Source organism: Artemia sp. Qi Xiang Cuo, chromosome 1 (assembly GCF_049724085.1).
Source record: "Artemia sp. Qi Xiang Cuo chromosome 1, ASM4972408v1, whole genome shotgun sequence".
NCBI lineage: Eukaryota > Metazoa > Arthropoda > Branchiopoda > Anostraca > Artemiidae > Artemia > Artemia sp. Qi Xiang Cuo.
In genome coordinates, this window is record NC_142794.1 from 91,478,726 (window position 1) to 91,503,498 (window position 24,773).

Below are 24,773 nucleotides of genomic sequence, written 5' to 3' on the forward strand. Positions count from 1 at the left end.
TAACTGTAGCGTAAAGAGCGGGTGTTGAGGAGGGGTCAATCCCCCCTTCATACACTTGATAATTTCTGTTCCTTTTAAGTTTTAATGTTGCTCCTTACTTTCAGTTGAAAAAACTTATTTTTTAATTTAACTTCTAAGTAAGTAAGGCCAGTAAGGCTTCTTTTAAGTAAGGCCAGGAAATCGGGCCCAATCTCCAAGGAGAAATCACCCTCCCCACGGAAACATCCTCTTGACAATTCAATCCCGGTGAAATTTTACCCTGAACAATTACCCTTAATAAGTCCACGCGTAAAATTGAGACGAAAAATTGAAAGTAAGACATTTAAAAAGAATTTTGTATAGGAATTCTGGCAACTTTCTTCAGTGTATAATTTCACCCACAGTGTATAATTCAGTGTATTTCCTTCAGTGTATAATTTCACCCAGTGTATAATTACAAGTTCACCCACTGGAAACTTCCTTCGCCATTGAAAATTCCCCCGTTGAAAAATCCCCAGAAAAAAATTCGCCATCAACCCGAAAATGTATAGATACTTCACAATAACAAATACTATTTGTAAAAAAATGGGTACATTTTATGACTTAAAGACCTTTCCTCTAGGGCTCTGGGGGTCATGTTATATCCAAATGCATAATTATTGGGCCTTTTAACTATGATTAGCAAAATGGCTATCTCAAAATTTTGGTCGGCGGACTTCGGGAAAAAAGGAATGTGGAGGAGGGAGCCAGGTTGCCCTCCAATCTTTTTGGTCACTTTAAAAGGGCAGTAGAACTTTTAATTTCTGTTCGAATGAGCCCTCTCGCGATATTCTAGGACCACTGGGTCGATACGATCACCCCGGAAAAAAAAAGAAAGAAAATAAACAAATAAACACGTATCCGTGATCTTCCTTCGGGCAAAAATTACAAAATTCCACATTTTCGCATATAGGAGCTTCAAACCACTAGTGTAGGGTTTTCTGATACGCTGAATCTGATGGTTTGATTTTCATTAAGATTATAATACTTTTAGGGGGTGCTTCCCCTTTTTTCCGCTTACTATAAGGGGAGTTTCCGCTTACTATTGAGCCGGGTCGCTCCTTACTTACAGTTCGTTACCACGAACTGTTTGAAAAGTATTGAATATCGTCCCATAGGCGTACATCAGAAGGTTTCAAAGTCTGAAGTACCTTTTCTTGTATTGACTCATTGCCACGAACTGTATCCAAGTCTGATATTCTACATCAGGGCTTCTAAACTTTTTTCGTTCACGACCCCATTTATGAATGCAAGTTTCCTGGCGACCCCATATAAATATAATTGAAAGACAAATAAATATTTTTTGATAATTCATTTATTAGGTAACAATATACATGTACACATGAAAATATATATCTTTAGAATTCGTTTAGAAACAAAAATCTAAAATAAAAAATTCCACAAAGTTGAAAAGTTAGTTTTTATTAGCCTATAGGCTATTTACAAAAATTATATGCCCTATTTTTCATCAAAATTGCATTTTTTACAATAAAATAAATAAATAAAAAATTCTGTGCATCTTAGTTCAATCGAATATATTCGAACGCAGTCGTTGGGTGGTAGATATTAAATTAAAATGGAAGGAAAAAATTTAGTGAGATGGATGTGCCTGTTTTTTACTGCATAAGAAATTAAATCTTGGTAGAATGGTTGACACTGTTGGACGTAAGACTTCTTCAACATTTTTTACTGATGAAAGATATTGGGGTTTGATATGTGTTAAAGCTCCGAAAGTAACTTCACATAATTATGTGGTGTTGATTGGCAGAAGAACATATAATGACATATCTGCGATTGTGGGGAATTCAGTTCTAGTTCGGATCCAGAACTCAGACAAGGTCTTTTTTGGAAATTGTAATTTTTAGTTCGAATCACTCGAAAGTTCAGCAAATTCCTCTTGAGCTTTAAGTGGCATGTTATCAACCTCAGTTAAATCAGTACAAAACGGATTTTGAATCCAAGCTACCTTTTTAAAATCAATATTTAATATGAAATATGTACGGAACTAGGTTTCTAGCGCTTTTAAGTGATCTACAATAATTTTTGCAATATAAGTTTTACAATGATTTCTCTCGATTATAAAATTGTTGACACTGTAAAATATTTTGAAGGTTTTTTTTCTATCCTATCTTTCAAAATTTTAAACTTTTTAATAAAACTTTCAATTTGATCATTAGAAGTAAATATATCGCAATTTTTTCCTTGACGAGACAAGTTGAGATCGTTTAATTTCGCAAAGATATCCGGCAAACAACACAGCTTGGATAGCTATAAGTCGTTTTGAAGAAAAGCAACAAGTTCACATTTTCGTTCGGTTAACAATATTTCAATTCCGGCTTTTAATAATAATAATAATCTTAAACTTTGACCTCTTGACAACCATCTTACTTCTGCATGTAATAATAAAGTTGTATATACGGAATCCATATCCTTACAAAGATTTTAAAATAAGTGACTGTTAAGGGCATGGCTCTTAATAAATATATAATCTTAATAAAATTTATAAAATTTATAATCTTAACAGCATTCTGAAGCACAACGTTCAATTACGGTGCTAATATTTTGCTCCTAGGGCCTCTCGGTGAATAAGGCAGTGAGTAAATGTTATATGGTCATAATGATTAGCTTGAAAAAATTATCTAATACTAATTTTTTTGCTTGTCATCGCTCTTTTACCATCTCTACATAGATAGATAGATAATTTATTAAGCCGCTAGGCCATACACAACCATTACAATGATTATATAAGACAACAGCCAGCATACACTTAAATAAATGGTATAACTACTAACAACAAAAAAACCTTAAAACCATTATTTACATCTTTCTAAACCCTCTTTTATAAGTCCAGTCACTGATATAATCGTCTCCCGGGATGAAGATTAAGGATCCCAGGAAAAAACACTTCCCCATCACCTAAATACTTCAATCTCAAATCTGAAAGCCCCTGGCACACCGTCAAAAAAATGGAGAAAATTTTCTTCCTCCATACCACATAGAAAACAAGTATAACATGATCTCGGGCCCTGAGCATTTCTTTCAAATACTTTTAATCTACTTTTTAAGGGCAAACCCATCGCTCGGACCTGGAACTCGAACTCGGACCCATATTCCACAGCAATTTTTCAATTCTAGACCTCCAGTCTTTAAAAATTCATAAACTTTAGTATATATGTCTTTTCCTGTAGTATGTTATAAATATTAGACTTTAATATTTAAATATTTGACTTTAAAATCTCTTGCGACCCCATGATTTTGCTATGTGACCTCGTTTGGGGTCGCGACCCATAGTTTAGGAAAGCCTGTTCTATAGGTATTTTGGAATATAGGTAGAATATTCTAGAATCCCTGTTTTTCTTCATTCTTTTTATTTGTCGTAATCTCCATTTGGCGGTTCAGTTTTACATGTGCAGGCAATTTTCCAAAGAAAATTATCTGGGGGAATTTCCCACAAGGGTGGGGCGGAGCTCTATTGGAATATTCTGGTGGAGTATGTCGGACACCAACGATAATATATTCTATGGACTCTTTATGGGCCAAAATTGCAGATTTATGAAAAAACTACCGTTTTAATGAAAATATGGAATTGGTTCGACAAAACTAAACTGGGAGTATACAACTCCTTAAGTACCTTGCAGAAAGACTAATTTACATGGCTCCCAATCTTTCACTTGGAGCCAATTTTCCCAAATCAAGTGAAAATGAAAACTGGAAAATGAGCCATGTATTGTAACAAAAAGGGAAAGATATACAGAAGAAAACTGGCCGGTTTTTGTGAGCAAACTTGGGTCTGGGAGGGGCAATTGCTCCCCCTGCCCCATAGAAAATTACACACTTGGTGCAGATGTGGCATAAATGTTTGCGGATGTAGCTAAGCAATAGTTTTAATTTTCAATTTCGCTCTTTACTTTCACGAGAAAAACATATTCGATACAGTGCTATTTATTCAATGCATTTTTATGGCTTCAGCCACAGGGTGACATTCCAATCCTGTGAACCTAAGCCAAGTGAGCGCTAGACAATTGACCGCCATTTAAGTGCTATAAAGACAATAAATTATTTAAGCTTGAGGAGCGAACGGGTAGTTGTACTTTTTGTCCGTATAAGAAACAATAAAAATTTTTGGAAGTAAACTGTGCTTGATCCATGATCTTAGTTTCAGTTGCGTCAATTCACGGAAATGCCGGAGGGTGGGGGGATATATTTGTAAAAATCCAGGGAGGCAATTTTGTTGTTTAACCGTATTGACACTAGGACTGTATGTATCAAGATTTAAAAAGAGACTAAAGAGTAGGTAGGCTGGCTGCAACACTTTACGGCTTCATTATCATTGCAACCTAATTAAGAATGAATCACGGCCTATAGTCACAAAAAGTTTAAAAGCTCGTTTAAAAGTAAACTGCATAGTGAGAATAATTGGTCATTTGAAGCTGATTCAGGAATGGGAATGGCTATTTCGATTAATCTTAGTAATAAAAGTTTATTAGGCAAACAAATTAATGGGTATTCCCAAGAAAAGCCTGAAACTCCTCGAAAATGGTATCAGATTAAGAGTGCAAAATTGGACAACCATGGTCGAAAACTCCAGACAGGATAATTAAGGTCCCTCACCTTTAACGACAAGGAAAATCATTTTTTCACTTTTTTTGTCCCACGGGTGAACCAGCAATTGAAGAATGTTAGGAAAACGCTTATTTAAAAGGAGGACTTTTTAGTGTCCTTAATAATAGCCAATCGATTTTTCATGCTCTGAAACTCAAAACAGGGGGCTTTGAGCCCTTTACAGTATACGGATCAAGCCTTACAATACGACCTGATCGTCGCAGTGAGTTCCGTGTTTATTCCCAAGTCGTCGCCTGACAATGACATACGAGCACATGCTGCACTGATTACCAAGGCTGCTGGTTGATCATGAATAGATAAAGACCTGTAAGTAAAAGAGAAGATAGTGCAACAGGAAGGTGTGGCTTTTTCCCATCTTCTGTCACAAAGCATCAATTTCTACCCAAAGAGGGTCTAAATACGAGGGCATTGAGACTCTCAGTCAGCTGAACAGTTTGTCATAGTCTAAAACCCTCAATGCTTTGAACCCTCACATCTTGAATTTTAAGGAATTTTGTTTGCATAATTAGCATGCATCTCATTATTTATTTGTAATTCTTTCTTACCTGGTTAGAAAGTCACCGGGAGATTGGAGAGAGGTGTTTCATGGCTCTTTCAAAAGGCAATCCCTCTATCTGCGCCTGTGATAAATTTACCTTAAAATGCCTTATGACGCCAAAAATGGTGTTTTTTAGGGTCATTTCTGGTGTGGAGATACTTGAAAATATAATAAGGGTACCATTGTGACCTCCAACGGTTTTAAACCTTGACTCGAGGTTTGCACTCCCTCCTCTTGTATACTTCCCTCCAAACTCCTTAATAAGCTCACGTTTAAAACTCCCGGAAACTCCCAAACTCCCGGAAACACACGTTTAAAATTTACTGACTGATGAAAAAATGTAATTTGTTTCTTTTGCGAGAAAGTTTAAGGTAGGTTGGAAACAAACCCATATGTCCTAGTTTAACAAAGAATCAGATTGACTTCTTTGATTTCAGCAAGTAAATTAAACAAAGATATTTTTGTAAGGATTGTTGTGTTATAAATAGAGTAAAAGCGAGCAAAAACTATTTTGAAAATAAATTTCTTACAGAAATAAAGAGCGAGGTTGATACTTAAAAAAAAAAAATTATTGGTGCGTAGACTTAGCAAGATATTTCTACAAAACTAAATCAAATAAACTGACTCGTGATATTTTACAATAATTATGGAATTCTGAAATTAAAATTTTATTGAAAACTGAGCTTGCTTTTTTATAAATATAATTATAATAGGAGGCTAAAAGTTATCGACATCATGGTCGGTGAAAAACTATTGAGAGCTTTATTTTCTACTAACTAGTTTTGGGGTTCTCTACTCTTAAAAGAGCATTACTTTTTTGGAGGGAGGGGGGCAGTTTTGTGTTTTCAGCAAAGCACTAGTTTTTTCAATCCTACAATCCTATGAATCCTATCCTATTGGATACAGAAGGTTTTGAACAAATCCTAAATGCAAAATACTCCTATCCTATTGGAAAATACTTTTAGTCGGTTTGTTTGAGCTAGTTGCAGAGATGCTCGTATATCTTGCTTAATCAGCGAAGCACTAACACTTAGTTGGTTTAAATCTCAACTCTGTTTTTACTTCAGTATTTTTGTTAATTTTTTTTTAGAATTAATGACGATTAGGAAAGTATATTGAAACTTTTTACAGATTCATTAGAAATATGTAATAATAAAATCTACATATTGCTGCAATATTTGCTTTTTTCGTTGTTCTCATTATCCTTGTGGCTATGCTGATATTTTGTCTTTTTGCTTCTTCATTTCTTGCAGTCGGAGGTTTTGAACAAATCCTAAATGCAAAATACTCCTATTCTATTGGGAAATACTTTTAGTCGGTTTGTTTGAGCTAGTTGCAGAGATATATCTTGCTTAATCAGCGAAGCACTAGCACTTAGTTGGTTTAAATCTCAACTCTGTAAAATCTACATATTACTGCAACATTTGCTTTTTTCGTTGTTCTCATTATCCTTGTGGCTTTGCTAATATTTTGTCTTTTTGTTTCTTCATTTCTTGCAGTCTTCGTTTTTTTTTCGTTTTTTTTAGTATTTGCCAACTTTGCAATGCTTGACTTGCAAACAGAAGCCCTTAAAGAAATAAAAATATTTTTTTTACAAAAGTATTTTTTGGGGGGGGAGTACAAAAAAACTTAAAAAACTCATCAAAAATTTGTTTCTATTCATATTTGTTATGTTTTGACGAGTCGGACAAACATTTCGGGGGTGGGTGGGTCAAACCCCATACCCCCCCTGAAAACGGCCTTGGTGTGGAAGGACTTTTTGTGCTGAATCCTAACTAAATAATTTCTAAGAACACATTGCCTTTCCTTTAATAATTATAATCGAATTCAAAATTGAAAAAAAAACGGGTAAACCTTTTGAAAAAGACAGGTAACTTAGAAAAAATGTGTATAAATTGCCCCTTTACCCTGATTTGTATTTGTTGTATGAATTATCATATTAGACTCGTTTAAAAACACAATTGTAGCTTAGGAAGTGTGACTTTTTTCATTTTCTTTCTTTATAGGCAATATTTTCTTTCTTTCTTTTGTTTTTTATAAGAAACTAAATTTCAGATGGGGGGGGGGGCAGTTGCCCTCTACCCCATAACAGATTACACCCTTGCCCGAAGACAAGCAATTCAAAATTCAAACTATGCTGGATGTCGAAAAAAATGGGCTTAGTCTATGAAATGTGACTTGCGACAAGTCTCTTTCTTGGTGGTATTGTTTTCGAGGCGCGGAATCTTTTGCAGACATAAGTAGTGTTTTCACATGACTTTTCCAGGCGCGAAATTTTAATTTTTCTAGTAGCTCCAGTGTTCATTGTTGTTTTTCAATCAGAGGCAACGCTGTATCGTTGTCTATAGTAAAGGCCATACGGCTCCACAACTTCAAAGGGGGTTCATTCGATTGGAAATCGAGAGTTATAGTGCCCTTTTTAATAGTCGAAAATGATTGGAGGGTAACTAGCCCCCCCCCCAGGCCCATCATTCCCCCAAACCCATCCAATCAAAATTTTGAGATAGCCATTTTTTTCAGCGTAGTTGATTTCCAGATAGAAAATATATTTTGAGGAGGACACTCCCCCACAACCCTCAGGGCAAGAGTTTTAAGTTATGCCCTGGGGGCATATAAGGTTTTTATAGAAGGCGCTGTCATAGAAACTACAAAACCGGTTCATTCGATTGGAAATTCAAAGGGCTATTGCCCTTTTTAATAGTCGAAAGTGATTGGAGGGCAACTCGCCCCCCCCCCCACGCGCCCCATTCCCCCAACAATACCCCATCAAACTTGGGAGATAGCCATTTTGTTCAGCCCGGTGGATTTCTAGATTTAAACTATGTTTTTGAGAAGGAAACTCTCCCATAGCTAACGGGGTATGAGTTTTAAATTATGCTCTGGGGGCATATAAGGTTTTTATAGGCGTTGTCTAGAAACTTCAAAAAAGGCTCATTCGATTGGAAATTCAAAGGGATAGTGCCCTTTTCAATAGTCGAAAGTGTTTGGAGGGCAACTACCCCCCCCCCCCACGCTCATCATTTCCCCAAACACATCCAATCAAAATTTTCAGATAGCTATTTTGTTCAGCGTAGTTGATCTCTAGATATAAAATATATTTTTGAGGAGGACAATCCCCAACTGCCCTTATGGAAAGGGTTGTAAGATATGCCCTGGGGACATATATGGTTTTTATAGAAGGTGTTTTCGTAGAAACTGCAAAAATAGCTCATTCGATTGGAAATTCAAAGGGCTAATGCCCCTTTTAATATTCGAAAGTGATTGGAGGGCAACTAGTCCCCCCCCCGCCCCGCATGCCCCCACACACATCCAATCCAAATTTTGCGACAGCCATTTTGTTCAGCGTTCAGCGATTTTCAGATAGAAAATATATTTTTGAGGAGGACAATCCCCCACACTCTGTTTATACCTGAAGGCCCAATGAGAGTTTGACATTAACACACACCTATTAGGCAGCTGCTCTCCTCCCTAACAAGGAAAGACACAGAGAATGTAAGGCAGTGGCATATCCAGGGGAGGGGAGAGGGGGTGCCCCCCCTAGCGGAGTCTAAAGTCATACAATTTACCTAATTACCACAAGTGTGTGTTAATTAAACTTGCTTATTACGCACATTTATTGAATCAACCTATTTTGCGCCCCCCCCTAAAACAATCCTGGATCCGCCCCTGGTGTAAGGGCACTATAACTTTTAATTTGTAATTCAATGAACCCCGTTCCAAAGTTTGTGCGACCACCTCTTCCACATAAAGTGCCCCTGGAAAAATTAATAAGTATTAATTCGTTGAACCCTTATGGTTCTTTACTTAGGTAACGCTATAGCATTGCTTCTGACCTAAAAAGTTGAGTAGAAATTCCAGCTTCCATTTTTATGAATATCTGAAATTATCTGAGGGGAATATGTTTGGGGGAGCATATTCCACGGCTGGGAAATTTCTGCTTGGTGGAATTTAACGCGGGGGAATTATCAGCAGGAAAAGAAAATGTTCTTGGAGGGGGGGGGAATTTCCCAGGGGGTGAGTTTTCCAAATGTGAATTATTCAGGGAGGAGACGACTAAACCCATTCGATAATATTCTAAATTTTACATCTGAAAGTAACGGGAATAAAGAATCAACGGTAATGTCAGAGATAGCACTTCAGGTTCCTTTAGACGATTATTTTCGTGTCTTTAAAAAAAAGACATTTTCAAAAGACAGATTATTTTCATTTGCATTACTGTCCCTCCGACTGCTCATTCATGCGTGTGAGGGGGGAGACTTCCCCCCACTATAGTCTACAATAGAGCATCAATGCGTGCCCCAAAGCTTAAAAATAGATGAAATGTAACTAATTTGTAGCTGAAAGTACCATATAGAATAATATATGCATATAAAACGTGAAATTTGATCGAAATTGCATATTTGGAGTTTAGGCTCACCCAGATGATGGGCCAGGGGGCTCACCATTCCTCAATCTATGACAGCAATCCTGCAATAGCTAAAACTATAAAGTATTTTTGAGTATTTTAATGTCTTCCACAACTCAAACGGCCCAACATTCTACAGACCAAAGAGTCTCTCTAATATCCTAAATCAGGAACGGACGAGATAAGTGAAGGTCTGCCCCGTATTGGATGAGTCTCCAACATACCACTCCCCGTCTCGTCCTTTCAACACTAAAGTTTTTTTCTTTTTGACAACTACGTTGCCCCCACCTCAAATAATTTAGTAAGGTAAACCTTTGTAAAGAAAAAACACATAGTAAATCAACTATTATGCGCAAAAAATTATAGCAATAGTTAAAATAAGATAAAATACATACTTAAAATACATACTAAAATGCGATAAATGCTAAATTATTGTGGCACAAAAAATCCGAAAAATGGTCTGATCAAAACGATCCTGTTCTTTCTGCATCAACAAATGGAATAACCTTGCTGCTGTTTTTAGAAGCTATTATTTCGATCCATTCATTGTTGCGTGAAAAAATCTCAACCAAATCTCAACGCGTGAAAAAATCTCAACCAAAATTAATGTATTCCAAAAAGATAACAATTTGTATTTCGTGCTACGCTTGTAAATTTACGAACATTTTTGGGAAGATTTGTTCCCAAAAATTTAACCAATTTTTTCCTAAAAGATTTCTTCAATTTTTTTTTATCGAATATTTTTTTTTCTTTTTTTCAATTCTTTTTTTTTATTGCGAAATTGTGAAGATTTACTTCAACTCCACTACCCTGAATTTTTCGATGTTTCACTGGATTTCTCTTTAAATCGGGCTATCAAAAAATTCTCAACCAAAATTAACATATTTCAAAAAGATAACAATTTGTGTTTCGTGCCACGCTCGTAAATTTACGAACATTTTTGGGAAGATTTCTTCCCAAAAAATTTTAACCAATTTTTTCCTACAAGATTTCTTCAATTTTCTTTTATTGAAGAAATCTTTTTTCTTTAAAAAAAAAATTTTCATTGCGAAATTGTGAAGATTTACTTCAACTCCACCACCCTCGATTTTTCGATGTTTCACTGAATTACTCTTTAAATCGGGCTATCAAAAAATTCTCAATCAAAATTAACATATTTCAAAAAGATAACAATTTGCATTTCGTGTTACGTCGTAAATTCACGAACATTTTTTGGGAAGATTTCTGAAATCCCAACTTTTTTATGGCCACATTCGGGAAAACAGAATCACTACTGTCAAGTTTTTGACTAAAACCACTGTGTATATCCATCGACGAAGCTTATTCTTCGCAAAAAAAAACCGTACCCAGGAGTAAAAACCAAAATAAATTTGTTATATTTTACGTACTTGTGCCTTTGAACAGCTGATTACCTTTAGGTTCCGTTTGTCGACTAAATCAAGCAACTATTTGATTAACCAACTTTCTTTACTTTTGGTGTTAATATGCTGGTCTTTACCTTAAGATCTGTTTTAGTGGATAAGAGCAAAGTTCCCACGAAACGATGCTAGTTTCCAGACAAATTGATTGCTTGGAGAGCATTATGTTCGATTAGAGTCGCTTTCTTGTGTACGTGACCACGTAAAATAGACAAAAAAGCGTGGGAATCATCTATTTTGGGACACTTAAGAGGATTTGCTGAGTGCTGACCATTATGCTTAGAATTCTTATGATGGAATTAATCAGTGGTCTATTTCCCAAAAGTAATGCAAGTGGACGCTATCAGAGGCAACGCTATAGATTTGCCTATAATAAAGGTCATACGGCTCAAGTGTTTTTTGTTTTGTTTTTTCTCAGCGGAACTTCATGTGGAAGAGGTCATCGTATATACTTCAGAGGAGGCTCATTCAAATGGAAATCGGAAGTTCTAGTGCCATTTTTAAGAAGTCGAAAGTGATCGGAGGGCAACTAGCCCCCCCCCCCACGCCCTTTTTCCCCAAATACATCCGAAAAAAAATCTTGAGATAGCCATTTTGTTGTAAATAGTTCAAAGATCATGCAACAAAAACTCCGGGGTCGAAAACTCCCCAGGGCCCGGGGCAGGCGTTGTAAGTTATGCCCTGGGGGCATATATGGTTGTTGTAGAAGGGATGCTCGTATAAACTTCAGAGAGGGCTGATTTAATACGAAATCGAAAGTTATAGTTCACTTTTAAAGAGTCAAAATAGACTGATGGGCAACTACCCCGCTACCCACCCACGCCCTTTCCCCCAAACCCATCCGATAAAATTTTTAGGTAACCATTTTGTTAAAAATGTTATAAAATCAGATAATAAAAACTCAAGAGTCGACAAAAAAAAAACAGAGCCCGGGAGCAAGTGTTTTAAGTTGTGCCCCGAGGGCATATAAGGTTTTTATGTAAGGGGAGGTCGTATAAACTTCAGAGGTGGCTAATTTGATTGGAAATTGAAAGTTCTACTACTACTAACAACTCACCACAGCACCAAGCCGCCTGAGGCCAACACAGCTACACACGCTCCTCCTCCATACCAATCTATTCAAAGCCTCCCTATTTTTACACCCTCCCAGGAAGTTCCAATTTCCTTTAAATCTTTCTTTATGACGTTCTCCCACCCCAGACGAGGAAGACCTGATTTACGAGTTCTATTTACGTTGAAAGTTATAGTTACATTTTTATGAGTCAAAGGGGATCATAGGGTATCTACCCCCCCCCCCACACACACACACACCCACACCATCTTTTCCGCAAATGCATCCGATCAAAATTTTTAGATTGCCAGTTTGTTTGAAATAGTCTAACGATCGGATAATAAAAACTTCAGGGTCAACATGCCCCCCTTTCTAGACCCTGGGGAAAGAGTTGTAAATTTTACCGTGGGGACATATAAAGTTCTTATAGAAGGGATGCTCGTATAAGCTTCAGAGAGGGCTCATTTAATTGGAAATTGAAAGTTCTAGTTCGCTTTTTAAGAATCATAAGTGATGCGATTGCAACTACCCCCTCCCCTGACCCTCTTTTCCCCAAATGCGTCCGAATGAATTTTTTATATAGCCATTTTGTCTAAAATAGACCAAAGATCATATAACAAAGACTTCAGGGATAACACAGCCCACCAAAACCTGGTGGCAAGTGTTGTAAATTATGCACTGGGGGCATATAATGGAAGGGATGGTAGTGAAACTTCGGAGGGGGCTCATTCGATTGTAAACCGGAATATATAGTGCCCTTTTTAATTGTCAAAAGGGATCGAAGGGCAACTAGCCTCCCCCAAGGCCCTTTTCCCCCAAATTCATCTGATCAAAATTTTGAGATAGCATTTTGTTCAAAATAGTTCAAAGATCAAATACCATAAACTCAGGGTTCAACACAGTTCTTCAGAGCCTGGGGGAGGTGTTGTAAGTTATGCCCCGGGGGCAGATAAGGTTTTTTTAATGGGTGGTCATATAAACATCAAGGTTGGCTCATTTGATTGTAAATTGAAATTTTTATTTACCTTTTTAAGATTCATCAAAAGTTATCGGTGGGCATATACTCTTTCCCCTTCCCTCCCACCCTCTTTTCCCCAAATACATCCAATCAAAAATTTGAGATAACCATTTTTTTTAATATTCCGACGATCAGATGACTAAACTTCAGGATCCAAATACTCCCCCCCTCCGAAACCCAGGGAAGGGTTTCGTGTAACTTATGCCCCGGGGGGATATATAGTTTTTACGAAAAAGGTGGTCGTTTAAAACTCGGGGGAACTCGAATGATTATAAATTGAAAACTCTAGTTCCCTTGTTAAGAGTCAAGTGATCTGATGGCAACTAGCCTCCCCCCACCAATCTCAAGGCCGTAAGACTATTTTTTTTCTTAGAGGCATTCATATGTAAGGGGTGGTGTTATAAACTTTGGAGAGGGCTCATTAAATCGGAAATAATAACTTCTAGTGCCCTTTTAAGAGTTAAACATGATTAGAAGGCAAAAAGCCCCCCCCCTTTCCACGGCATCTTTTCCCCAAACGCATCCAATCAAAATTTTAGATGGCCATTATGTCCGAAATAGCCAAGAGGTGAAGCAATTAAAATAATTATTCCTCGGGGTGGACAAAACCTCCCACTGCTCCCAGGGCCAAGGCTGTAAGTTAGGCAAGCTATGGAAGGTGTGGTCGTATAAACTTTGGAGGAAGTTCGTTCAATCGGAAATCGAAATTTATTGTGCCCTTTTTAAGTGCCCTTTTTAATCGAAAATGGTCAAAAAGTAACAAGCCCCCCCCCCCCCCTCCCCTGTGCCTTTTTCTTCCAAATCTATCTTATAAAAATTTTGAAATAGCCATTTTGTTCAAAATAGTCCTAAATTCAAATTGCTATAACTTAAGGGTTGAGAAACCCTCTATAGGCCGCAGCGAAAGGATTGTAACTTATGTAAGTTGCCCATTACTAGAATATAGGTTTTTTGTGGAAGGGTTGGTCGTATTAACTTTGGACGGGGCTTATTTGATTTGAAACTGAAACTGATAGTTCTTTTTTTAAGAGTCAAAAGTGATTAGTGAGCATGGGCAATTAACCCACGCCCCGCTTTCCCAAAGGGCTTCTGGTAAAAATTTTTATATAGCCATTTTATTCAAAATAGTTCAAAAGCCAAATAAATATGTTTCGGGTTTCAACCCCTAGCCCCGGGGAAATAATTCTGAGTTACGGAAATTGCTTATTGTTACTGAGATACTTTGTTTAATTTGATACCTTGTTTACTTAGATGCTTCCTTTACTTTGATACTTTGTTACTTTGATGCTAGTTTTGATACTTTGATGAAAGTTTGATGTTGAAAAAAAAAAATGATTTTGTAATAAGGCATTTTCTACGAAATTGGAACTTTTCGTAATAAAAATTGGCCAAAAATAAATTTAAAAATAACTTTCCGAAAAAGAAGTTTTTCAAAGAAAAGTAAAGGCCATATTCGACTTCAAATAGGTAGATACTAATACCTGTAAAAATTAAGACTAGAAACGACAAGAAATTAATATTAAAGAATAAATAAAACACAAAACGAACTGAAATTAAGTATACAATCATAACAAAAAAATATACATCAAGTACTAACATAAATGAATAAATTACAAGAAATTATTATTAAAAAATAAATGAAACCCAAAACGAACAGAAATTCAATAAAACAATCATAGCAACCAAACATACAATAAATAAATAAATAAATTTCAAAACGAGTGAAACGTAAATTGAATATGCAAATCAAGCTTGAAACGAACAACAATCACTACAAACAAGAGTTTGGGTTTCGCCTCCTTCTCTCACTGTAAAAGTCTAAGACCTACTGCGTCATTGGCGCTTACTGAAAGCTATGTGTGTCTTGAAAAGTATTGGAAAGTAAAATCAAACTGAATATTTGATGTATAATGATATCAATTGTTGAAAGATAATCAGTTTAAGATTTTATTTCGCTGTAAATTTTATTTTCATTTTCAATGCTGTAATAACCAAAAATGAAAATATTTGTAATATAATTCGTTTTCAGTATAGCGCTAATGACGGAGTAGGCTTTAGACTTTTACAGCGAAGGAAGGGGGCAGTATCCAAACTCCTGTTGGTAGTAAAACTATATTTGTCTTGAACAGTCGTGAAAAGAACTGATAAAATTGAACTGAACATTTGATGTATAATAATATTAATTGCTGAAAGCTCATCACTCCAAAATTTGATTCTACTCTAATATATATATATATATATATATATATATATATATATATATATATATATATATATATATATATATATATATATATATATATATATATATATATATATATATATATATATATATATATATATATATATATATATATATATATATATATATATATATATATATATATATGTATATATATATATATATATATATATATATATATATATATATATATATATATATATATATATATATATATATATATATATATATATATATATATATATATATATATATATATATATATATATATATATATATATATATATATATATATATATATATATATATATATATTATAACCCGATAGGAATTGGATTGTTATGGGGCCGGTAGCCCACATCGTATCTTGGTTAGGCCTTGCCAGAGATTTGAAAAAATGATCTGAAACTAAACTTAAAAAAAACGTTTTTACAAATGAAAGCTAGGAGCAAACATTAAACTTAAAATGAACAGAAATTATTGCTTATATTACGGGCCCCTCCCTGTCTCTCTCTCTCTGAGAGAGCGAGAGAGAGAGAGAGAGAGAGAGAGAGAGAGAGAGAGAGAGAGAGAGAGAGAGAGAGAGAGAGAGAGAGAGAGAGAGAGAGAGAGAGAGAGAGAGAGAGAGAGAGAGAGAGAGAGAGAGAGAGAGAGAGAGAGAGAGAGAGAGAGAGAGAGAGAGAGAGAGAGAGAGAGAGAGAGAGAGAGAGAGAGAGAGAGAGAGAGAGAGAGAGAGAGAGAGAGAGAGAGAGAGAGAGAGAGAGAGAGAGAGAGAGAGTATATATATATATATATATATATATATATATATATATATATATATATATATATATATATATATATATATATATATATATATATATATATATATATATTATAACCCGATAGAAATTGGATTGTTATGGGGCCGGTAGCCCACATCATATCTTGGTTAGGCCTTGCCAGGATTTGAAAAATGATCTGAAACTAAACTTAAAAAAAAAACGTTTTTACAAATGAAAGCTAGGAGCAACATTAAGCTTAAAATGAACAGAAATTATTGCTTATATTACGGGCCCCTCCTCAACTCCTCGCTCTTTACACTAAACCTTTACTTCTTGTCCCAATTGTTTAAGAACGACTGCTAACACACAAGGGGCAAGGGGAACTGGAATGAGAAGCCTTTCTAAAGCCCTGAAAAACTTAAGTGTAACGAGCGAGGGCCTAAGGAGGTGGTAGTCTCCTCATATACGAAACAGTTTCTGTTCGTTTTAAGTTTTAATGTTGCTTTTCACTTTCAGTTAAAGACTAATTTTTATATAACTTATCAAAATAGGTTTAAATGGCTTAAAAGTCTAGTGGTTGCCAGAGGTGTTCAGTAAACAATAGACCTCAGGTTTGTTCCAGAATAGAACCAAAATTTTGCTTTGGTTCAGCAAATGAACAGCAGATGGCAGCAATGTTGGGAGAGCAAATAGCTGAAAATGGTGGAAATCGGTAGGAAAAGGTCAAGAAAGAGATGGGTGTTTTTTTATATATTGAGAACGATAGTTCCTGGTAGAATGATATCAGAAATCACTATAAAAAAAGAAAAAAGTCCGAAATCATGTAATAAATCGTAATAGTTCCCAAAAGAATGATGGAATGGTACGATTTAGATTAGCTTATTATTTTGTGTAGTCAGGCTTTCTTTTAGTTTGGGAGAGGCAGGAAGGAGGGAGCTGGCTACATTTATACAATATCGTAAAATTGTGTGGCAATTTCGTTTGGTTATTGTCATGCTGCTTTAAACGCTGTTTTTTCTCTAATCTACATCCAATTTTAGATCAGAAGTATCTGTGGTGAGCCAAAATATAGTGATCAACTCATTAATAAAAGTAACAAATTACTGGAATCCGAAGAGACAATATCTTATGAAAATGATGAAACGGGAATGAACTCCAGTGTGCTTCAAGAAGTTCTTCAAGGTTTGTTGTTGACTGTAAGCGAAAGCAAAGGCTACTATGCAAATGTGGCAGACCTTATATGTTCAGGAAAGAATGAAGAGTTGCCACCTAGCGAAGAAGACTCAAATTGCTGGAATGGCTCAGAAGTTGGCGAGTAAGTTTTCTATTTGCTTCTTTATGCCTCAAAATTAAAGTACAACAAAAATTAATGAGTAAAAGAATCACATTCGCTCGTTTTCGACTTTCCAGACTTAAACGAAATTCAGAAACAATTTTGACGATTGAGCAATTTAATAATTTGCTACCATTTATTGATTAAATTTTACTCTTCCCTGACGCCTGCTATTTGTTTAAGTGTATACCAGTGCAGTTCTGTGTGCAAGTGGTACCTGTCTATTACATACTGTATATACTCAAGCTGCACTACCTATAGGATATGCGTATCTGTCAGTACCCCAAATTTCCAATACTATGGATCCAACTGGGCTATTGAGCAATTTGATCTAACAAGGTCAGCTCCCATGATATATCATTGATAATTTTTTTCTAGGGAGTATCAGGCCATGGAGAACCAGGGGTCAGTTAAACTCGTGGATAATTTAAACACAACAATTACTTGATGTGAGACAGTCTATTCTGTGACCGAACGCGATCAATTGACGCCACTGTGTTAATGTCATTGTTAGGCTGTGTTAATTTCATTGGTTTGATTTGACTGATACCAAAGTTTCCTGAAGTGTTGAGAAAAGACTCGGTTAAATACACATGCAAAAACAAAAATGAGTTGTAAAAAATAGAAGTTCTTCTATGTTTTTTTAAATTTTACTCTGTGCATAAAATTGAATTTTTGTGTTTTTTCAAAGGAGATTCAAATTTTTACAACTTAATTAAAAATGGGTGGTAACCGAAATTTCACCCCTCTTTTGAGTGGTTGGGTGGAATCCAGCTGGAGCAGGTGTGTTAATTGGGTTGCCTTGAATCCCCTCCCACCTGTATTTTGAAAATAATGTTTTTTATAAATTCTCATCAAAAATCACCTTTTTTGGGTATTTCCATTAAGAAAAATTGAAAGATCATCAAAATTGCATCTCTGGTTTTGAAAAATACATCCCTCCCCTACATTTTCGTGAATGAAAACCTGTCTGAAAGCACTAAAGCAAAATTTGAATACTCTACATCAAAACCTAACTTAAAAGAATGTTTTCAATATATTTTTTAGCTGTGAACTTCTCAAGAGCGAAGAAAGAGTTAACCTCCAAATAGAATCTGGTGTAGAAGGACCTTACGCAGTTTTATTTGCTCCTGGTGGTCTGGTTTCGTAATAAGTTGTTAGTAGTAGTAGTAGCAGTAGGAATAAAACCTGAATAAGAAAATGTGGCCATGAATAGAGTGAAATAGGAGTAAATAAGCAAAGGGTTGGTATCATGCATATAGCCAGTTTCTTTGGGTTTTTTTTTTTATGTTTTGTGCAACAGACTTAAACATTGAATAAATATACCTGTAACTGGCCTGGGTTCCATAGCGAAATTAAATTGGAGCTGATTGCACGTAACGCGAGAGAATGCATAGTAACTGTTCGTCTTCAACTGGCCTAATGTTTAGATCCAACATATATATATTGTGTGACCAAAGCTACGCCAATATTTATTGCATCAATTCATAATATTTTTTTTTTAATTTACCGAAATTAAAAAACATTTTTGTGCAATTTTATAAATTTAAATAGCAGAAAAAAAAAATTTGCGCCTTTTTCGTCATTGATTTGGAATTTTCTAAGAAAACTGATTAATATAAAACTGCTATAGGGAGTACTCTCATTATCGCCATCTATAAAAAAAATTCCTGACAGTATCCTTCCTCACAAATTATTCGTTTTGATTTTGAAGCTGATTTTATTTTCAATTTATTTTTTGTTTGCCTTTTCATAAAGAGAACATTTGATTTGAATTAAAATCAAGAAGTTGCAGCTATCAAGCCATGGCTAATTGTAGAAAAAGCCAAGACATATAGTCCAAGTGAGTGAGAAGCAAATGTGAGATTTTTAGGATTGTATAGAAATGATGTCATTTCATTTGTTGAAAACAACACATGGAGGGGAGGTCCTGGGCTCCTTTGAATATTATTACCATCACGATTCTTCCTGTTATTTTCGATAGTATCCGTTCTATAATTACGTAAAAATACGTAATTCTATAATTAGAATTACGTAATTCAGTAATTATAATTAGAATATACGTAAAAATACGCAAATTCTATAATTACGTAATGACGTAAAAATAGGTGCCATAAAAACGTGTAACCTTAAACATCATTTGCTTATGTATTAGCTTTTCCCAAGAATTTGCTACCAGTTTTCCAAAGTTTTTGAATACTTATTGTGCAGTATCACCTCTATAAATTGTTATGGAATGGGCAAAGATCAAGGTATTTTCTTTCTAGTGCGAATTTTCCCTAAACTCAATAGCTAATGCCGTCATATAGAACAAAATATGGCAATATCCTTTGACCCATTCACAGTCATCGGACTATTATTGACTTAAAAAACGGTGAAACAATGTCCCAAGTATCTTTTTACCTGGTCATTTCATGTAGAGTCGTAGGACTAGTATCGCAGGGGTCTGTGTTGATGGATTTATTATGTAATATATATATATATATATATATATATATATATATATATATATATATATATATATATATATATATTTATTATAAATATACATTCCTACGGTGGATGAAGATATACGCGTCCTAACTTGTGACGCCCTAACGTGTAACGTCCAAAGTGTAAAATAGATTTAGGGTGTAGGTTTGGAATGGATTTGAAGAGATAGAAAGACTAATAAAAGATGAAAGGAGAAGAACTTGAAAGTTTGAAACTTAAAATTTTTTTAAGATTATTTGAGATTTTTTATTTGAGATTTTAGAGCCAGAGTAGATAAACGGAGCACAGAGGGTAAGTGTAAAGCTAAACATTGCGAAAGTACTATTAAAAAAGAGTATATATGTGGTCTGAGATTGAAGGTGGGTACATTGGTATGGACTTTCAGAGATACTTGGAGCAAAGTAAGTGAGAAGGCCGAGATTAAAATTCATAGAAAAGAAAATTTTAGTTACTATAGGAAACCTATCGAATATTCAAAATTAAAATTTCGTCGGGACATTTTGGATATAATAATAATAACAATTTATTTATAACCCACTTTTATACAAAACAAGCGGAGTAAATTACACTAAAAAGGATGAAATATCAAATACACAGAAAGATAGATAACTTAAACCTTAGTCACGGACAAAAACACACGGATAATATTATGGTTTGGGCCTAAGGACACAAATGCATTTCTTGTCAAATTATTATTAAGCAATTCAAACGATTGGATAACATTGATAGCACCATGCTTCCCAATATTGTATCTATTGCTATATGAAGTGGGGAAGTACAGTAAAAATTTATAATATCTATAGTAAGCAATAAAGATCTGTCTCAGGCTATTCTTGTTCAATAAAGGACATATACTACTTAAAAGCAAGACAGGATGGTCACAATATGTAGGATACATTTTAGCTAAAGCTCAGCATGAATTTTTCACGGTTAGGTACAATTTTCGCATAACCAATCTTAAACTTTTCTTTAACATCTCTCAGAACTTGGAGTCGCAAAAAAGGGAATATAGAACAAATACTAATTCCTAACCACCGTAAACTCGTGACATTGCGAATTACTGAGGATCCACAGGACAAATTATGAGCTGATGATTTGAGATTGAAAACTAAATATTCGCATTTATCAAAATTCAAAAACAGACCAACATCCCGAAACATCATAGAAATACGTTGCACCGATAATGCCAAAATAGACTTAGTTCGGCTTGAAACTAGCAGGTTGTCCGCATACGCAATATAAGACACATGAGGTGAATTATAAAACTAAGAAGGCTTGATTCCTAACACCATATTTTGAATGCCAGTATTAAATAGATAAACTGACAGCACTCTACCCTCTCGTACTCCAGATTGAACTGGTATAGTACCGCAGAACCCTGTACCAGATTTTCAATAAGGAAACGAATTATTATACCAAAACTTAAGTAAATGTATGACCGACGAGTTTATCCGAAACTCTGACAAGGAATGCCACATTTGTGCACGGAAAATTCTGTCAAAAGGTTTAGATAAATCCAAAGTGCAGATAAGTAATTCGTAACCTTTAGACTGGGCATTATAAAGAGTTGAAGCTAAAACCTTATGCGCATGTTGACACCCAATACGAGGTTGAAATCTAAATTGGTTTGAGTCTTTCGGTGTTCGTTCAATAATATATGGGAGCAGAAATATTCAAAAACCTTACTAATAGATAGATAGATAGATATTTATTGCAACAAAAGCCTTTTCGGGCCATGGCAAAATAACAAAACAAAAATAAATACAAAAAAAAACACACATTAAATTACACACAATTCATCAAAAAAGTTTCTCTATGTGCCATACCCACTCTTACAAATTTACCCAACCTTCTAAAATCATCAAAATTTCTACTTTTTAAAATTTTTTCAAACCAATCCACCCCTCCAAAATCTGTTGAAAACACTTCCCTCCTCAAATTTCTTAACTCCTGGCATGTACCCATAAAATGGATAAGATCTTCCTCTTCTTCACATATAGGACACTGATATGTACCATTTTTAATCCTATAATTCCGAATATATATCCTCCTTTCTCCAATACCCAAAAAATTACCACGAACCGAAATTACCTATCTTAAATCCTCACTACTCATCCCCGCTTTAAAGTAAACTTCCTCCCCCCAAACCTCCTTTGCCAATATTGCAAGCAACAGTGATGGGTCTATATGAACTGCAATCAAAAGGGTCTCTTCCGTAATCAATACTATATGTAAACACTGGGCAAAGTTCATAACTTGCATACCTTTCCCCGGGGACTGTAGGGGATTAAGTCATCCTGAAAGGCAAAGTTATTGTATTTTTTCCGACCATGCTGAACAAAATGGCTATCTCAAAATTTTGATTGGGTGACTTTGGGAAAAAATGAGCGTGGGACGGAGCCTAGTTGCCCTCAATTTTTTTGGTTACTTAAAAAGGGTAATAGAACTTTTAATTTCCGTTTGAATGATCCCCTCCGCGATATTCTAGGACCCCTGGGTCGATATGATCACCCCTGGGGAAAAAACAAGAAAAATAACAAATATGAGCAAATTTTATCAGGTGCGTAACTTTTGACGGGTAAGACTACACTTGGTGAAATTTATATATTTGAAATCAGAATAATAATCTGATTCTTTTGATGTAGCTATTCGTATCAAGATTCCGTTTTTTAGAGTTTCGGTTACTATTGAGTCGGGTCGCTCCTTAATAATCTTGCACATCAGTGGCGTTATTTCGTCAAAATCCTGGGGAGGGGGGGGCAAAGCTGGAGCACATTTTCATGAATCAAGTGAAAATGACAGTAAAAACTGAAAAAGGAGCCATTTGGTACCATAAAGGTGCTATATAGTGCAATAAAAGCACTATAAAGGTAAATATATAGCCACCTAAAGAAAAATTATTCGTTTATGTGGATGCTTGAATTATGCAGGCTTATCTTAGTTTTGACAAGCTTTTCGAAGAAACTAAATTTCAGCTGGGGGGGGAGAGGTTTAGGAGGGGCTTTCGCCCCCTGCCCCATAGCAAGTTTGCGCCTTTGCTGCACATTAAAACTGAGGTGCCATTTTTCATAACCTTCTCGATTTGTTTGTTGTTTATCTCTTTTTTTCTAAGTCAAGACTTGGAAGACAATATTTATGCTTTGATAATTGCTCTGTCCACATCATTTTGTACAACACAAATTTTGCCGAAGAGACGGAAAAAAAGTGAAAAGTGCATTTGATATTTTTCCCTGTTATCAGCAATCCATTAATTGTACAACCAGAAGGACTGTAGACATCAGCAAAAAATGGCTTATGAGGATGTATCTGCTGATAAATCACGTTATATACTGCGAGTGTCTCAATGAGACATGCCATCGTGTAAAATCAGAAGCTTTGAATTACCCTGGGGACATAATGAGATAATTAAAAACACAGATAAGGCTATTGATTTTGTGTGCTGAATTTAAGTGACTGTGCTACTAGTCTTATGCTTGAACCAGACCGTTGTTATACCTATGGATAAAAATTGCTTTTCTCTTTAATTTTAGGTATTTTCAAGGACCACACTGTCTTTCCATGACGATGAATAGCTGTTCGAATAAGGATAAATCCTTTTATTAGACAGTACAAAAACAATAAAAAAAACTAGACAGTTTGATCACACATCAGTATTTTTTTATTGTGATTTTACCGTCTTATAAAAGGATTTATCCTTATTTGAACTGTTATTTGTCTACTTAATTTTAACGCAAATTTTTACTGTATAAGCAGAAAAATTGAAATGATAAGAAACTGGTTTGAAAAACCTCTATAATCCATAAGTTGTTCCCAGTTTTTGCCAGCTATTATTGTGTCTTTGTATCTTTTTTCAGATTTATCTTATGTATAGAAAAATTGTTGTTCCGAACTTCCTTCTTTTCTAAGCTCAAAACCTTTGGCCTTTAATCTTAACTAATGAAAAAGTCAGACTTATGCTGGAAAAAGCAGAACATTGTTCAGTTCGACAAATAATGAAATGATACGTAATTGGCTATGTACTCGCGCGCCCTGACCATTTTGGTTTTATGGTCAAATGTGGCTACAGTCTAGTCTGGGTTGAGATCATACTGTACCTTCATATTGCCATCTGAATTGGTATAGGTAATATATGTAAGGAGTACAAAAATCTGGTGTAAGAGAAAAAAACACCAATAAAAAATTATAGTCCGAATTTTATTTAACCTTATCAACTAATCAACCGTTTAAATACTGCTTTTTTCCTTCTTATTTTATATATGCCATTTTATTGTAACTTTGATCATTATAATTAATTTTAATTAGCATAGCCATAGTCAATGTGCGCAAGCACTAAAATCTCTTATGTAAAAGGAAAACACCAATTAAAAAAGAGGTAATTTAATTATGACTTAATTTATAATCTTTCATTAAAATTAATTTAAAATATTAGTTATTTATTAACTATCTTCAGCTTTAGTAATGAACTGTTTTCTTAATTACAAGGCTATATCGTGGCTATTTAATTCATTCAAAGCGTGGTGGCTGCAATAGTCAATACGTGCAGGCACTTAAACCTCTAAAGTGAAAGGAAAAACATCAATAGGAAATAGTGTCTTGTAGTTAAAATTTGGAAAGCATTAACATAAATTAATTTAAATTACAATCTTCATTAAGCTTATTAACTACTGTGCTGTGTCAGTATCGCTAATTTCTCACTTCTAATTGAACTACAATTACTTCCTTAGTCTTTATTTGATGGACTGTTTCCTTTGTATATTTTATTGAAGCCCAATGGTTGTCTTTCTGGTTTCGTGCCTAATATAGAAACTTAAGCGAAATTCAACTTTACTGATATGGACATCAACTTAAAAAGAGGAAATACATTTACTGA

At 35.0% G+C, this 24,773-nt stretch overlaps 1 protein-coding gene across 1 annotated transcript in view; it reads left to right on the forward strand.

Moving 5' to 3' along the window:
• Nucleotides 1–24,773, forward strand: part of dally (division abnormally delayed protein) — a 137,740-nt gene that overhangs the window by 92,713 nt on the left and 20,254 nt on the right. The window contains exon 6 of the mRNA XM_089087746.1: nt 17,118–17,392. Coding sequence (XP_088943872.1) covers nt 17,118–17,392 — 275 coding nt within the window. The remainder of the gene's footprint in view (nt 1–17,117; nt 17,393–24,773) is intronic.